We start from the raw sequence: 17,043 nt of genomic DNA on the forward strand, positions 1-17,043 counted from the left end.
TAAACTAGCTGGTTGAGACCCTGTCTTGAAATTAACATTTCTACCACACCTGGGTCTAACCTTGCTGTGTCCCAGGCTGACCTTGAATTTAGGAATCTGTCTGCTTTGTATCTTCCTGCCTTTTATCTTTCTGACAAGCTTGCTCATTAATGCAGCTGCCTTTGTTCCTTTAGCCCCTCATAAAATTCATATTGCATCCTTCTATTCTTTGCATAGTTGAGTAATTATATATTTTCAAACTCGTGTGTGTATCCAAGCTCTTTGCCTTAAGGGCTGTCTTGAAGGTCCTAGTATTTACTATTTTGCTGAGACATTAGCCACATCTTCCACTCCTAGATTCATGCTGTCTCTGATTATCATGAAGTCATTAATGTTAACAGAGAGAACATTCATTGGAGGAATGTGAAAATATGTGCATTATAGGCTCTTACCAGGGCCTTGTCCCAGGGGCAGGAACCTGGTCATTCTTTCCCCACCAGGGCTTCTCAGGGCTCAGCAATGAAAAGTTTAGGCCAACTCATGGTAGTACACACCTTTAATCCTTGGAGACAAAGGCCAGCAGATCTCTGAGTTCAAGGCCAACCTGGGACAGAGCAAGTTCTTGGTGAAGAAAAGTTTAATCCAGGCATAGTGACTCCCGCCTTTAATCTCAGGATTCAGGAGACAGAGCCATGCAGATCTTTGGGTTCAAGGCCAATTTAAAGAGTAAGTTCCAGGTTAGCCAAGCTTAGGCAGTAAAGGAGTTGGAAAAGAAAGCTGTAAAAGAAAGGGGCCATGTTCCAGACTCTGCTGCTTTGTCCACATGGCTTTAGAGTCAAGAATAGAAAGGACAACTGGGACAGTTGTTGCTGGTTAGCTGGAGCTAAGAAATTAGTTGTGATTAAGAAGAGACTAGCATCACTGAAGTGAACTCTTCTGGGAAGTGTTTTCTAAGAGAACAAAGAAGCTGTGTTTCAGAGATTGCCAAGGTTATACTGGTGCTGCAGCTGGACTTGGTAATGTGTAAGAATCACCCAGGTGGCACTGGTTTTGAAGGCATGAAGGGGTCATGGAGAGCAGCTGAGGCTTGGGACTGTGAGAGGCCAAGAGAGGCCACTAGTGAAAGTACAGCCTCAGTTGCAGTTGATGGCCCAGGACTGAAGGGATCATGCAAAGAAGTTGAGGCTTGGCACCATGAAGAGAGCCTATGAGAGGCTATTGGTGAAGCCTAGTTGCAGTTGAAGACTCCAGTGTATTGGAGATGCCAGTACCATAGAACAGCAGTGGCATTGGAGTGGATCAACCTGAGCTTAGTGTGCTGCAGAGGGCAGAGCTGAAGAAGTGATGATAGCACCTCGGAGAAGCCTTGAAGATCACATGTGGATCCCAGAGATCGGAACAAGAACATGTAAAGTTGAAGAACATGAAGATGCACAGTTTGTAGTTTGCCCAGCTGTCTTTAGGTCTTGCTTTGGTCCAGTATTTCCTCACTATGATGTTTTAGAATTGTCATGTATATCTTGTGAAGTTGGAGGTATGTGATCTGCTTTTTGATTTTTGACTTTATAGGGAATTACAGTTATGTAATTAGATGAATCTCAGAAGAGCTTTTGAGCTTTGGACTTTTAACAGACTGTTAGAGACTATGGGACTTTTGATGTTGGACTAAATATATTTTGCATTATGCTATGGTTAGGTATAGCACTCACAGACTTATGTGTTTAAACAAGTCTATGCGTGCCAAGGAGTGGATTGTGTTGGTTTGAATATGGCTCAGGGAATAGCACTATTAGGAAGTGTAGCCTTGTTGGAGGAAGCATGTGTCTTTTGGTGGGCTTTGAGACTTTTCCCCTTGCTGCCTGGATGCCAGTCTTCTGAATGCAATCAGAAAAGGACATAGAATTCTCAGCTCCTTTTCCAGTGCTATGCCTGCCTAGATGCTGCCATGCTTCCTGCCTTGATGATAATTGACTGAACTTGAACCTGTAAGCAGGCCCCAATTAAATGTTGTCTTTTATAAGAGTTGACTTGGTCATGGTGTCTCTTCACAGCAGTGGAAACCCTAACTAAGATAGTAAGTAATTAGAGTACATTACATACATATATGAATTGTCAAAACAACAATTAATCAATAAAATTAAAACAATATACTTGGTATTTCTTTTGGAAGTAGGCTATGAAAAATTGTCTTGGAAGTGTTAGAGCTTCTGGGAGTTGTTGACCAGTGGTAGCGTCCTTAACCTGTGTGCATGGATTACTAGGTTTAATTCCATAGACCAAAAAAAAAAGTTTAGAAAATTGTCGCTCTTTTAGATATATTAAAAGTTATTCTTTGAATGAGAGTGCCTAATTTAAGATACCTTCTCTGACAAAACTGATTATATAAAATTACTGTTCTATAATAGAAAGAATACTGTTTGTATATAGAATGGCGTGAAGATTTAGAGAGATGCTACTAAGAAACCGTAGAAATTGTATATAAGTTTTTTTTCTTTTCTCAGACAGAAGAGACCCCAATCATCTTAAAAGGTTGCAGAAGTATCATAGTTTTCAACGATTTTATGGGGAGTCATTAGAATCAGTCACTTCAAAGACCATCACAACTCAAGGTCCTAAGCCAAAGAAGGATTGTATTAAGTCCAAGAGCACAAAGGCACATGTATGTTTCTGTCAACATTTTATTATTATAAAAAGCTCTGTTTGCTATTTCTTATTGAATTGTTATTTGCTCATCCCATTGATGGGTTCTTTCCATAGATGTCTTCATTTATTACTTATGTGCGTGTAGTGGTTTGAATTCAATGTCTCCTACAGTCTAAATGTTTCTATATGTCTCTCAGTTGGCAACACTGTTGGACAGGCTCAGAAGGCAGTCCTTGCTAGAGAAAGCATTTCACTGGAGGCTGGCTTTGAGTGTTTATAGATTTGCCCCTTTGAGTTGATTCTCTGCTTGCAGTTTAAGATGTAAACTTTCAACTTCTAGCTCCAGATGTCCTGCTTTGATTCTTGGATGCCCTGACATCATGTGTAGGAACTAAAAAGGGGCCAGGGGAAAGAGGCAGGGAGGGGAGGATAACCCACATCTGGCCAGAGTTCCACCTATGTTCTGGGCAGGCAGACATGGGAGGGCTGCCAGACACTTTCTACTTGGCCCCTGGTGGGCATCTAAGCCTCTGACCCACTCAACAGGGGGTGGACAAGGGGTAGCCTCCGAAATCAGGGGCCCAGGGCAATACCCTGTCACCCCGGGGTTACGGGAAAGAGGGCTTAGGGAGAGTGGTTCCTACACAGGTGAGAGTCTGTGCAGCAGGCCTTGATGAGAAGACTGTCTATGGTTTTTAGAGCTTTATTTTAGAAAGGCAAGGGAAAAGAGAAAAGGTAAAAGAGAGAGAGAGACTGGCCATGGCCAAGAGGAGAGTGTTGGGGCAGGTCAGCAGCTCACATGTCCGGGTTCAAACCTGGAAGGCATTTTGGAATCTGGAAGAGGGAGCCTAGGCGGGTTGAGAAATAATGGAACCAAGACATACTAGTCTGCTCAAGGTTCAAATTTTTAATGGTGGACATGCTTTATAAAAGAAGGGGGAAGTCCATTCCCGCCAATTCATCCTTGGAGCCTGGAAACAGCTGCAGGTGATGACATGCAGAATAGGGCATAATCTCCAGAATAGCTTGGGGTGGGGGTGGGGTGGGGAGTGGGGGTGGGGCCTCTCAGCAGGTAGCAGTATCTTGAAGAGGAACAGAGGCAATGGCAGAACAATAGAGTGATCTAGGGAGGAAGGCTCCACCCTAAATAATCTCCTTAGTGGCAGCAAGGTCAAGTTCTGGCTAGCCTGCTTCAGGCTTATGGGAGGCTACAGGAGAGAAGGGAGAAAAGGAGAGAGAGAAGAAAGGCTAGAGAATAAGAAAGAGAGAGGAAGAGGGAGAGAGAGGAAGAGAGAGGAAAGAGGAGAGGAGAAGACAAAGAGAGAGGAGTGTGTGAGAGAGAATAGTAAGAGAGCAAGGAGGGGACAAACAGCCATTTTTATGGTATGCTGCTATCTTTACTGTTGCCAGGTAACTGGGGAGGAGTTTAGCCTGAAGGTCAGAAGCTTGGGACATTGCCTATGTGATGTCTAACCATGTTTCTTTTTTGGGGGCTGGGGAGGGGCGGTAACTTCGACAGGAGCCAGAGTCCAGGAGACATGAGAGAACTCCTTCAATCTCATGTAGGTGAATTATCACCACCGGGTCCTGGGGTTCAACATCTCAGCTCAACTGGAGACCAGACTGTCTTTGCATAGCCCAATGCCCCACAATCATGAATTCTTATTCTTAAATAACCTCTTTCATCTATAAGTTGTCTTGGTCCTGGTGTTTTATTGCAGAATAGAAAAGTAACAAACATAAAAAGTAATCATATTTATTATCATACCTTCTTAGAAAGTCTGACATGTACAAAAATTATTATATATGATCTTCTCTATGTAATGATATATATGTATTTAGAGAAGCAAATAGAATGTTAGGCAACTAAAGGCTTGATTTAAAAATTTGCAATAACATTAAGATATAGTTTATTATCTAATAAGAATTAGAATGCTTTTCATAAGTATAGCAAAAGTAAACATGAAACATATGGTTTCTTTACTTGACTTAGATACATTTTCTGCACCTTTTCCAAAGTATTTAAATAATTACTGCACTGACCATGTTTTTCAGGTGCAAAGTTAAAGCTGTTTATTTTCTTTTTCTATCCAGGTAACATCCCCTTAATTTTTACCACTTACCATACTGTTCTCATTTTCTATCAATTTGTATCCAAAGATCCTAATTGAGGATAAAATACAGGGAATGAAATCTCTATTTATTTCTATACTAATATACTAGTATCATGTTTGAAAATTATATGTTAATATTTATGATCACATTAGTGGGCAAGTACAGATTATTTTTTAAAACTTGACTTATTAATTTGATGACTTTAAATGAAAGTATATTTTAAAAATTAAACTCATTAGTTTTTAGTGGGCTCCAAAGCTTAGAAGGCACTTATTTCATGGAAACTCTTTTAGTGCCAGTTGTTTTGATATATTGTAAAGAGCAAAATCTTAACACATCCAATGGGAGAGGAATTATGATAGGTCAACCTTATCAAAGTCAGTTAGTGTGGCAAAGTCATCAGAAGTAAAGCCTTTGAAGAGCCTTCACAAAGAACACAAAACGATTTTTTTTGCACATATTTATTGGATATTTTCTTTACATACATTTCAAATTTCAAATGCTATCCTGAAAGTTTCCTATACCCTCCCCCCCCCCCCCCCCCGCCCCGCTTTCCTACCCACCCACTCCAGCTTCTTGGCCCTGGCATTCCCCTGTACTGGGGCATATAAAGTTTGCAAGACCAAGGGGCCTCTTTTCCCAGTGATGGCCGACTAGGCCATCTTCTGCTATATATGCAGCTAGAGACACGAGCTCCGGGGGGTACTGGCTAGTTCATATTGTTGTTCCACCTATAGGGTTGCAGACCACTTCAGCTCCTTGGGTGCTTTCTCTAGCTTCTCCATTGGGGGCCTTGTATTCCATCTTATAGATGACTGTGAGCATCCACTTCTGTATTTGCCAGGCACTGGCATAGCCTCATATGAGACAGCTATACCAGGGTCCCTTCATCAAAAACTTGCTGGTGTATGCAATAGTGTCTGGATATGGTGGCTGATAATGGGTTGGATCCCTGGGTGGGTAGTCTCTGGATAGTCCATCCTTTCGTTTTGGCTCTAAACTTTATCTCTGTAACTCCTTTCCTGGGTATTTTGTTCCCTATTCTAAGGAGGAACAAAGTATCCACCCATTGGTCTTCCCACAAAAAATTTTTAAACTTTAATTTCTGGAGGCTTATGTTTTGGAGAAAAACCAACAGCAAATGCTATTTCTTTGCCAGGTATGTAACTAAATAACAGGCAGGAAATTGAAGAGTTGCAGCTCTCAAAGGCAGCTACCACTTGGGGGATTAACAACAGCTCTTTCATATAATCATTAAAATAAACACACAACATTGCAGTGTGTCTCTTGTTAATGCCAGGGGAAGTCCTTTCTCTTTGAACTGCCTCAAAGATGCACTGAGGAATGGTGACTGGCTCATCCTCCTCCCCTCCCTGCCCTGCCCTGGATCATGAAAAGCAAGGCTAATAAGTTCCTGCTTGCCATCACTGCCTCTTTCTCATGGTCAGGGCTTTTTCAGTTTCATACTCAAATCAATGAATCCTTTCTCATTCATTTAGGAACAGGAACAGGAACAGGAAGAGGAGGAGGAGGAGGAGGAGGAGGAGGAGGAGGAAGAGGAGGAGGAGGAGGAGGAAGAGGAGGAGGAGGAGGAGGAGGAGAAGAAGAAGCCTCCTCCTCCTCCTCCTCCTCCTCCTCCTCCTCCTCCTCCTTCTCCTCTTCCTCCTCTTCTTCCTCTTCCGGCTCTCTCTGGTTGTCTCCCTCTGTGTTAATAAGCAGGCAAATCCTCCTAACATTCAGCAAAAGTAGACTGAAAGTATAAATTTCACTACTCCCAATCTTAAAAATTAAATGAGTCATCAAAGATATTCCACACCATTAGTACTTTATAGATATCCTCTATGACCAACAGGGTAAAGAGTCTTCCCATCTGAGACAAAGCGAGCTCTGTGTTTGACAATATTCTAAGTCTACCCATTGTTTTCTGTAGAAAAACTATGGCAAATGGACCAGTAGGGGACACTTACTTACAAAGTTTAAGTGATGAGAAATCTCAAATATTATTGATGGGAATTAAATAGTTTGAGAAGGCAATAGCTAAATGTGACCCTATTATAGGTGCATGTTTAGTTATTATTCCCATGACTAACCTGAATAATGGAGTTTTTGTCAGAATTCTTTTACTAACAAAATTCTCTAATTTGTCTTTCAAAAATTATTTTATTTATTATTTCTGTGTGTTTGTATGATGAACGTGGGGGCCATGGTATGTATATGAAGGTCAATGGGAGGGGATGCTATCATGTACATGTGAAAGTTGATGAAGAGAGTGTCATGGTGTATATGTGGAAGGCAATGGGGGAGATGCTGTGGTGTATATGTGGAAGGCAATGGGGGAGATGCTGTGGTGTATATGTGGAAGGCAATGGGGAGATGCTGTGGTGTATATGTGGAAGTCAATGGGGAGATGCTGTGGTGTATATGTGGAAGTCAATGGGGAGATGCTCTGGTATGTATGTGGAAGTCAATGGGGAGATGCTGTGGTGTATATGTGGAAGTCAATGGGGAGATGCTCTGGTGTGTATATGAAAGTCAGTAGGGGAAACGCTATGGTGTGCATATGGACGTCAATGGGAAGATTCTCTGGTGTATAGATGTCAATGTGTGTATGTGGAGGGCAATCAGGAGATGCTATAATGTATATGTGGAAATCAATGGGGAGTGCCAAGATATGTATATGGAAGTCAGAAGAAAGATCTGTGGAATCCTCTTCTTTCATATTTACATAGACTCTGGGGATTGCACTCCAGCATCAGGCTTTCAAGACAATCATCTTTACTTGCTGAATCATGACACTGGCCCTCTAATTTGTCCATGTAAAGTGAATTAAAACCATCTAATAAACCAAAATAAAAGTGGGTCCATACTGTTTTTAAATTAGTTAAAAACATTTATTCAGGTAAGTCGAATTATATGTGTCTATGTACTACGCACACACATATACACACATATACGTACATACATGTACACATATGTGTGTATATGATCCCTCTCCACTCCTCACTTTCAGCCTTCTTCTCTTATTTACTCATTAAACATTAAGGACTAAATGCCTTTGGCTTAGGCAATCCTGGCAACTTTGGTTCAATTTTGTGTCAAGGATCTCAGTCTAGAGAGAAAGAATTAGGCATGTTGGTAAACCTTGAGATAGAGTAAACCTTGAGAAATTTGATAGATCATTGGCACAGGAATACCGTATAGGTTCAGAAAGAGATCACAATAGAAATATCATAATCAAGTAGGCAATAGGAGGGTGACTTGATAGGAAAGGTGGCAGAAAGTCCCAAAAAATTCTAGAGAGTAAGTATCACTGCATAGAGACATGAAAGAATCTTTTCAAAGTATCTTTGATTGTATTACATTTACTCTTTTATCTTTAACATTGCCTAGACATTTAAAAAGTTATCTGCAGCAGGTCTTTATTTTCACTGAGTTGAATTATTAAGTTTTTAATCAACAGCACCTTGATTAAAAACATATTTTTATGATTATTCAAGTATAGGATGATAGTCAAAATCATCAGTGCATACTTAAAATGTTATTTAATTCAAGAAATATCTGTCTGGAATAGTTCTATCTCACCATGAGATGTGTGTCTTTCCGTTTGGGCAGGAGACCAAGGCTGAAATAATTAAAAGAGAAAATAAGAAGAGGTTAATTGCTGAGGAAGAACAAAAAGAAGAGCAAAAATGGAATGCCCTGTCATTTTCTATCGAGGAGGAAATGAGAAAGAATGTAGACTCAGGAATGAAGAAACTGGAAGAGTTTTTGAAATCATGTAAAAGTCGCTCAGTAAAAGCTCAGGTTGAAAGAGTTGGGTTACAGGCTTGCTTGAAAGCCTGGAAGGAACATTGCCAGGCTGAAGGTATGTGGTGCATAATCCTCTTGGCTTACTTTGGACTGGAGAGTTCATAGAGATGCGATGGTGGTGCTTTGTCACCCGTGAACTAGAAATCTGTTTAGTAAGATGTACAAAGGATTATTGCCTCTGTAATCAATCAGCCATGAAATCTCCATGAGGAGGCCAACAGCAAAGGCATAGAGCATTCCTAAGCACAACTAACAATAGGTTTATACTAACTGCTGACTGGGCATTGTTAACAGATCCAACAGCAGTCAGGCACAGAGAACCCATTACTCACTTTTGAGTTCTGAAGCTTAAACATTTTCTTTCTAGATAGGTTGGTGTGTATGTTTCCCTACTAACTTAGTTTCCCCTTAGTGGCTGTGATAAAATACTTTGATAAAAGCAACTTAATGGAGAAAGATATTATCCTGTCTACCAGCTTAAGAGTATAGGGTTCATCACGAGGTGGCATGTATCAAAGTAGTGGGAAGTTGAATCACTGGTCACATCATATTCACAATTGGAAGGCAGAGAGGGATGGATAAATGCATGTTTACTTCAGTTCCAATTTTATATAGCCCAAGACTCCTGTAAAGGACATGGTTCCACCGGCAGTTAGGATGGGGTTTCCTGGGTCAATTAATCTAATAAAGATAATCGCTTACAAGCGTGTTCAGAGGCCCATCTTCCAGTTGATCCTAGATTCTGAAAGATTTACTGTCAACACCGGTTGGTTGTTGACAGTACAGACTTCAACTGATCACCCCTACTCTACAGACGTTTCCCAAGGTCAATGAGGATTCCATGTATGTTCCTTTGCAAGTTCTGTGGATGGAAAAAAAACACAGAAAGATTAGGATAAAGTAGAATTGAGTAGATAGAGTGTGTAAACTGGTTGGAGGTATATGATTTACCTTAGCATATATTTATCTTTCTCTCCAACCAATACACTGAACCAGGATTTGCAGTTAGATGTAACTTAAAGGATATAATGCTGTATTTCATTTAAAGGTCACTTGTAGGTGCTGTAAAATTAAAGCAACGTTCCTTCTGGGATTTCCAGGTTCTTCTGTCTAGTAACAAGAAATTGGGCAGGACCAATGGTTATTGGTAGAAGCAGAGACAGGCTGCTAAGGAACAAAATGCTTCCAGGAGACATCCGAAATTCAGTGTTCTTGTTCTCATGCCCAGAGTTGTGACCTTTTATAAGTCATTTAGCTCCTGCTTACTCTCCATATGCACACTGAAGTTTTTAGCTATTTTAGTTATTTGTGTGTGTGTGTGTGTGTGTGTGTGTGTGTGTGTGTGTGTGCAGTGGATTAGCAGAGGGGAGAAACAGATGCATAAGAAGATATTACATTCTCTGAAGCTGGAATTCCAGGTCACTGTGAGGCTTCCGACATTGTTGCTGGGAATCCATCTGTGTAAGAGAGGCAGCTACTCTTACCGTGGAGCCATCTCTCCAGCTCCCTAGCTCTCCTTAAATGTACTCTCCAGGCCACCAAAATCTTTTACTCAGATATCATTAGTTAGATCTTAGTTATAGGCCACTTTAACCAGAAGGGGTACCATTAAACATACTTTCTACATACTTAGGTATGTAGAATTAGCAATAGCACAGGGACATAAGTAAGAAATTTTTGGAACTACATGTTAGATAAACTAAGAGTAAAAACTAGCATAGATGTCCTTATTTTTCATACAACCAAATTTTACTTATCCTCCACATCCAGTTCTTGAAATGTATTTCCATAAATGCTTCCTCGGAAATCCGACTCCTAACAAGTGTGGTTTCTAATGTTCAATGTGAGCCAATCACATATCATATAGTCTTAAAGTGAACCTGATGCTCCTGGAGGGTATGACCTCTATTCCATTTACTTGGTAGACTCTTGTATAACAGCTTTCAGTATGGGATTGGTAATACTTGTTAAGTAGGTGAGAGTGTGCACTAACTAAAAGAAAAGCAGAACGAGGACAGATGTGGTGATAATGAAAAGGTTAGCAGAGGGGAGAAACAAACAGTGTATACAATGCTAGAGAAGTGGGCAGGCTTTCAGAGTCTGATATGATAGCTGGAAGAGATGGATCACACTGAATGAAGGGATTCAGGGCTTACATCTGGGATGACTGGTGGAGTATAGTAAGGCTAAATGAATGTTGCTAAGATTATAAACTTATACTTAAAAATCACACAACCATTTTTCTTGAACAGAGAAGACATGGCACTACGAGAGAGAAAAGACATACAATTCACTATAAAGTTTTACACAAGACACATTTTAATTTTGAACTGTAAGATTCCCATCTAGTCCTTTCTATTCTAAAATATTCATTAATGGTGAGTAAGAGAGTAAGTGTCATGAAGTATAGAAGATTGATAAGCTAGGTGGTTGAGCTTCGTTAATTAACATTTGTTATTTTGATGGCTTTTATAACAACTTTATTATTTATATTTTGCACCAAGGTGAAACCACGAAAGACTTAAGCATAGCTGTCAATATGATGAAGAGGATCCATTCCTTGTTGGACAAACACTCTGAACTTCTGCAAGAAGCAGATCAGAAACTCATAGCCAGATGTCTTAAGTATTTAGGGTTTTGTGAGCTAGCAGTTTCTTTATATCCAACTCAGGTAACATTTTGTGATAGCTTCATTTTTACTGAATTGTTATTTGCTATATACAAAGCTGCCAAAGACCAACCTTCTCTTGGGGAGGTGTTCTGAGAGAAGGGGTGTCTGGGAGTGGAAGAAACAAAAGACTTTAAGTCTAAGTCAAATTGTGGGTCCAAGTTGGTGGCCTGTGTGCTGCTGGAGATGACTCCCTAGACAGCTCTCTATAGATAGCTCTTGGCTCTGTAGTGTGCTCAAGACTATTGTCTCATCCTGTTCTGCTCTGCCCTAGACAGCTTTTCAGACTGCTCTCTAAGTGTTTGGTTCTGATCTAGACAGCTTTTTCTTGCTATTTTTAAAAAAAATCTCTCTGCTTAAGACTGCTAGCTTTCTGCTAGTAAAAATTCTAAGAGCTCTCTGGATAACTCGTGGGTTTTCTGACCAAAGTCAGAAAAAATTCTAAAAGAGCTGTGTTTGCACTTCAGACAGCCTTCTCTGAATAGCTTCTTGCAAATATTCTAAAAGAGCTGTGTTTGATCTCTAAGTAATTCTTGGGATTTTTTGACCAAGGTTGGAAATACTATTAGAAAAAATTCTGAAGAGCCATGGAAAACTTTAAAAGAGCTGTATATGCTCTCTATAGATTTTCTGACTAAAATCAGAAATCTGTTAGAAAAAATTCTTGAAGAGCTGTGTTCGCTCTTCAGAGATCTCCAGATAGCTCAGCTCTCACTAGAGAAAAATTCTAAAAAAGAAATGCTATTGTTTTCTGTTAGCTCATCTCAGGCAAACCAAAAGTCCAGTCTTTTATTTACATATCAGCTCAGTCATTTATTCCAGGTTCCATTTTGACCATCCCATGAGTCAGCATTCTATGATATTAGGTCCCTGATTCTCAGGAAGGGACAGCAAGCACAAATATAGACAGTGAGATAGTTAAGTGGGAGGGACCATACCCTGATATTATCTTTTCTACTACATCTGGGCCTTGACCTAATTTCCTTCTGTCCCAGGCTGATCTGAACTCAGGAACCTGTCTGCCTTTGTAAGCATAAACGAACAAAAACAAAACAAGCAGACAAAAAAACTTAGCTGGATGGGATCTTGCCTTGGGATTACCACTCCTTAAATCTCTTTATCTCCTTCCTTAGTATCTTTCTGATAGCTGGCTCATAGTGCAGCTGCCTCTGTTCCCTTAACTCTATGAAGGTCCTCATATAATTCATATTGCATCCTTACTGTTGGTCCTGATCCAGGGCTGGGAACCATTTCATTCCACCCCTACCAAGGGCATGCTGGACATGGCACAATGCATCCTTCAAATACAGTCATCTCTTTTAGGTTTATTTTTAATAGAAAATAGTGTCTTAATCCAACTGCCAAAAGTTGAATTAATCAAGTATTAGAAATACTTTATACAACTTGACTGTGCATACTGAATGTCAGATGATTTATGCAGACTTTAAAAATCAACCCTATGCTTAATTCTAGCAAAACAACTGATATCTATAATGGTTGTTTACTTATTTTAAATATGTCAGGTTGTAGCCATAAATATTAGAGTAAACATTTGAAAATCTTGAAATCTACTACTTTATTTGTACTTCAGAAAAGTGGTAAGGTCTTCATGATGTTTAAAAGATGATTAAAAAATGGTTTTCATATAGAAGAATTAAGTCACAATAATTTCAACTATTTAAATTGCTTTCAAAATAATCTTTTAAAACAATATAGGATGCATCAGATGGCATAAAAATGAAGAAAAAGAATAAATATTCAGTTGGGATTGGGCCGGCTCGGTTCCAACTACAATATATGGGTCATTATTTAATACGAGAAGAAAGAAAAGACCCAGACCCCAGGGTCCAAGATTTTATTCCTGACACATGGCAGGTAAAAATACGAATAAAAACAATTACATTTTGTAATCATATATGACTCCAGGAGTTTCTTAGCGTTAACGTTGTTTCTCTTTGTGTGTGTTAGTGTGTTCATATTTGTCCTTACCATGAACTGCATAATATTGAGTTACTTAATTTCAAAATTATTTCCTTTAAAATACTTTGCTGTTTAAAAGGTCTCCTTTAGACTAAATTTTTCCATTTAAAGACATTTAAGAATTCATTTATTATGTAGACCATTTCCTTGGTGAGGTGTTGAATGAATCCATATACATAGATTAAAACTTAGAGATATCCGTGCTGCTATCATTTTGTACCAGGTTCCAGCTTTTCTCTGTCATTTGAATTTCATATGTAAACAATGTAAATATTCACAAAGAAGTTTGGGTATTTCAAACAGTGGGAAACTGTTTATATATTTACAGATTACACATGTTACCATTCTAGATATTTTTCTGACATATCTATCTATCTATCTATCTATCTATCTATCTATCTATCTATCTATCTATCTATCTATCTATCTATCTCATGAATACTGATGGCTACAAAATTTGGAAGCAACCTCTTTTGCACACATTGAACAAGAGCATTATTAACTTATACAAATGAAAATTTGTAGGTTCAGTCTTACTAGGTAAGCCACTTTTCATTAATATAATGAAAGACTTGAGGCAGCCTAGTTTTAACATAAAGATGTTTGTTTGCCTTCCACTTCTGGGGTTTCAACATGGGGCAATCAAATTCTCTCCTACTTTCCATGCACCCCCAAAGTCTTTCTTTGGCTTTTTTTTTTACACTGAAGTGTGGCTTGTGGGGAGGACTAGATTTGGGGGGTGGGCAGGCTGGGATTGGGAGTTCTTTGTATCGTCTGTACTTCACCTAGGGTTTCCTTCCTTTTGATTAGTCATCATCTTGATGAATAAAATCGTAGGATGTAAAGATAATGCCCCATATAGTCCTGTAGAGAGGGTAAGAAGCAAAATGAAGAATTGGTGCTCTTTCTGCCTGCCATCCATTTTCTTAGTGTTGTGAAGATAGGGATTCGCTGTTTCCAACAACTCTGTTTCTCAAAGACACTCTCTACTCCTAACTATTAAAAACAACCATCCTAATACTAACTTATTCTGACACTTTTGAATGATTTCTCTCTTTTATTATTATTTATTCATTGTACAAAAGAACAGGTTTCAGAGCGATCTTTTCCTCCATGTATGTTGTATACTTTGGCCACATTTCTACCAATATACACACGTGATTTCCTGCCCTTCTCAATGGCTCCCTTTTTTTCTGAATAGTCTCCTTTCTTTGTGAAGTTAATTTTAATCTTTATACTCCATTTCACACATAAAACCCATCTCTCAACTGCTCAGAAAACAAATAAGTCACACCATGTGAGAGAATGAGTAGTCCATCAGATTTTCCTTTTAAATTTTCTACATGTCTGCAGCTTTCTCTTAGTGAGGTTCAGAAAACTTGCAGTAGAAAAAGACTGACCTGCCTGTCTTGGTAACATGGCTTGTTTGATTGACACAAATCATGCTCTAACCCCTGCAGCGAGAGCTCCTGGATGTGGTGGATAACTATGAGTCTGCAGTAATTGTTGCCCCAACATCATCTGGCAAGACTTATGCTTCCTACTATTGCATGGAAAAGGTGCTGAAAGAGAGCGATGAAGGCGTGGTTGTGTATGTTGCACCAACAAAGGTAGGGATTGGATGAATGTAATGTTTTTCTTCATGATAGAACTTACTCAGAAATACTAGACATGGTTATATGGTAGGATTGTGTGAAATAAAAAAAAAGCACCATCCCATGAAACATCAGCTACTCTCAGGCCCTGTCGGTCTCACTGCTGTCATGGCTTGCCCCAAGTAGCAACCACCCATCTAGCTGTCACAAATCCCATAACCAGTTAAAATCAAAACTCTAGAGGCAATGCCAGGCAGTGGTGGTGCACGCCTTTAATCCCAGCACTTGGGAAGCAGAGACAGGCAGATTTCTGAGTTAGAGGCCAGCCTGGTCTACAGAGTGAGTTCCAGGACAGCCAGGGCTACACAGTGAAACCTTGTCTCAAAACACTCACACACACACACACACACACACACACACACACACACACACACACACACACACACACAAACAACAAAAAAAAATCCCCCCAAACCCAAAAACTCTAGAGGCTTGTAATTTATCAGTTAGATTTATATCAGTAAACTGTTATCCCACAAAACGGCCACAAAATGAATTAAGAGCCAACTGACATTGATATAAATTGCCCATCTAGATTGGACAAATTGTCCTGTAATTATCCATCCCTTGTAAATTATCCATAGCTACCTGTGACTATTTAAAGCCACACGGAATCTGGATCATCTTTCTCTTCCTCTATCTCCCTTCTTCTCTGTCTCTGTACTCTCTGTACTCATCTCTAAAATTCTCAGCCCGCCTTCCTTTTCCATTGCCCAATCACAGGCTCTCACCTTATCTTGTGCCCACCCTCACCTGCATATAGACAGCAATCCACATGGTAGATCCAGTTCCCCTTACTTAGTTTCACTAGTTAAAAATTAACATAAGTAATGCACTTTATCAAGGCATTTTCATACATAGTATTTTGAGGATCTGACTCTCCTCACTGCTTCTCTTGCCTGGATGTCGTCCTCCTTGCCTGCTCCCATTTGCTTTCTTGTAGCCTTCATCCCACTTTCCTGTCACATATATTCTGTTACCTTATTTCCCTTTCTTGCTTTATGATCATTTCCTTTCTCATGATTCCTTTTCTTGTTAGAGGACCTATATCTACATATGTATGCATATAATAATATACACATACACACACACATATATAAAAATATACATATAAGTACACATACACATAACACATATACATACACACAGTACACATACCCATACATATACATATACTCATACATACACTTTTACATAGTATACATATACACAGTACACATGTACATATTTATATATACAGTACAAATACACATACATATGCACATATACATATACACAGTACACATATACACAATATACATTCATATACGTATATACACAGTACACATACACATATATATATAAACACAGTACACAATGTATACACACAGTACATATATACATACACACAGTATGCATACACATATATATATATATACACACAGTACATATACACAGGATAAATAGGACATATCTTCTCTCATACTTGGATCATAAATTTTATTTTATTTTATTTTATTTTATTTTATTTGTTTGGTTTTTCGAGACAGGGTTTCTCTGTGTAGTCCTGGCTATCCTGGAATTCACTCTGTAGACCAGGCTGGCCTCGAACTCAGAAATCCCCCTGCCTCTGCCTCCCAAGTGCTGGGATTAAAGGCATGAACCACCACTGCCCAGCATAAATTTTATTTTTATGTATATATTTGTGTATTTATGTATGTGTACTGTATATATATATATATATATATATATACATATATATATATGTATATGTATGTGAACTGTGTGTATGTGTATATGTATGTGTATGTGTACTGTGTATATATGTATGTGTAAATTCATAGCAGAACAGTTTTTGATATCTCCATCATTCTATTAAAATTTGCTTTACAGATTACAAATAAAATTATACTTTATTTGGTAACTACTACATCATTTCTCTGTCAATCAGGCTCTTGTTAATCAAGTGGCAGCAACTGTTGAATATCGTTATGCCAAAAATATGCCAGCTGGTGAATCTCTTTGTGGTGTTTTTACCAGGGATTATCGCCATGATGCCCTCAACTGTCAGGTTTGATATGCTATTCAATAAACGTGTTATCAAATTATACAACAATATTTTACCTTTTTGACTAGAAATCTAGCATCTTTAAAGGCCCGTGAAAATAATTCCTTTGAATTTGTGAGGGACAAAACTGATTCAGAGAAAATACA

At 39.0% G+C, this 17,043-nt stretch overlaps 1 protein-coding gene across 8 annotated transcripts in view; it reads left to right on the forward strand.

Annotated features, from left to right (window-relative positions):
• Ddx60 (DExD/H box helicase 60) overlaps positions 1–17,043 on the forward strand; it is a 109,632-nt gene that overhangs the window by 33,031 nt on the left and 59,558 nt on the right. For 7 of the 8 annotated variants that reach the window (XR_001778429.2, XM_030243448.1, NM_001293783.1 and 4 more), the window contains 6 exons: positions 2,481–2,638; positions 8,350–8,602; positions 11,052–11,218; positions 12,932–13,090; positions 14,656–14,805; positions 16,781–16,900. Coding sequence is in view for 7 of the 8 variants with exons in the window: in XM_030243448.1 (XP_030099308.1) it covers positions 2,481–2,638; positions 8,350–8,602; positions 11,052–11,218; positions 12,932–13,090; positions 14,656–14,805; positions 16,781–16,900 (1,007 nt within the window). In the remaining variant the exon portion in view is untranslated. The remainder of the gene's footprint in view (positions 1–2,480; positions 2,639–8,349; positions 8,603–11,051; positions 11,219–12,931; positions 13,091–14,655; positions 14,806–16,780; positions 16,901–17,043) is intronic. The other variant, XM_006509393.2, reaches the window with a different exon arrangement.

The sequence above is a fragment of the Mus musculus genome, chromosome 8 (assembly GCF_000001635.26).
Source record: "Mus musculus strain C57BL/6J chromosome 8, GRCm38.p6 C57BL/6J".
Taxonomy (NCBI): domain Eukaryota; kingdom Metazoa; phylum Chordata; class Mammalia; order Rodentia; family Muridae; genus Mus; species Mus musculus.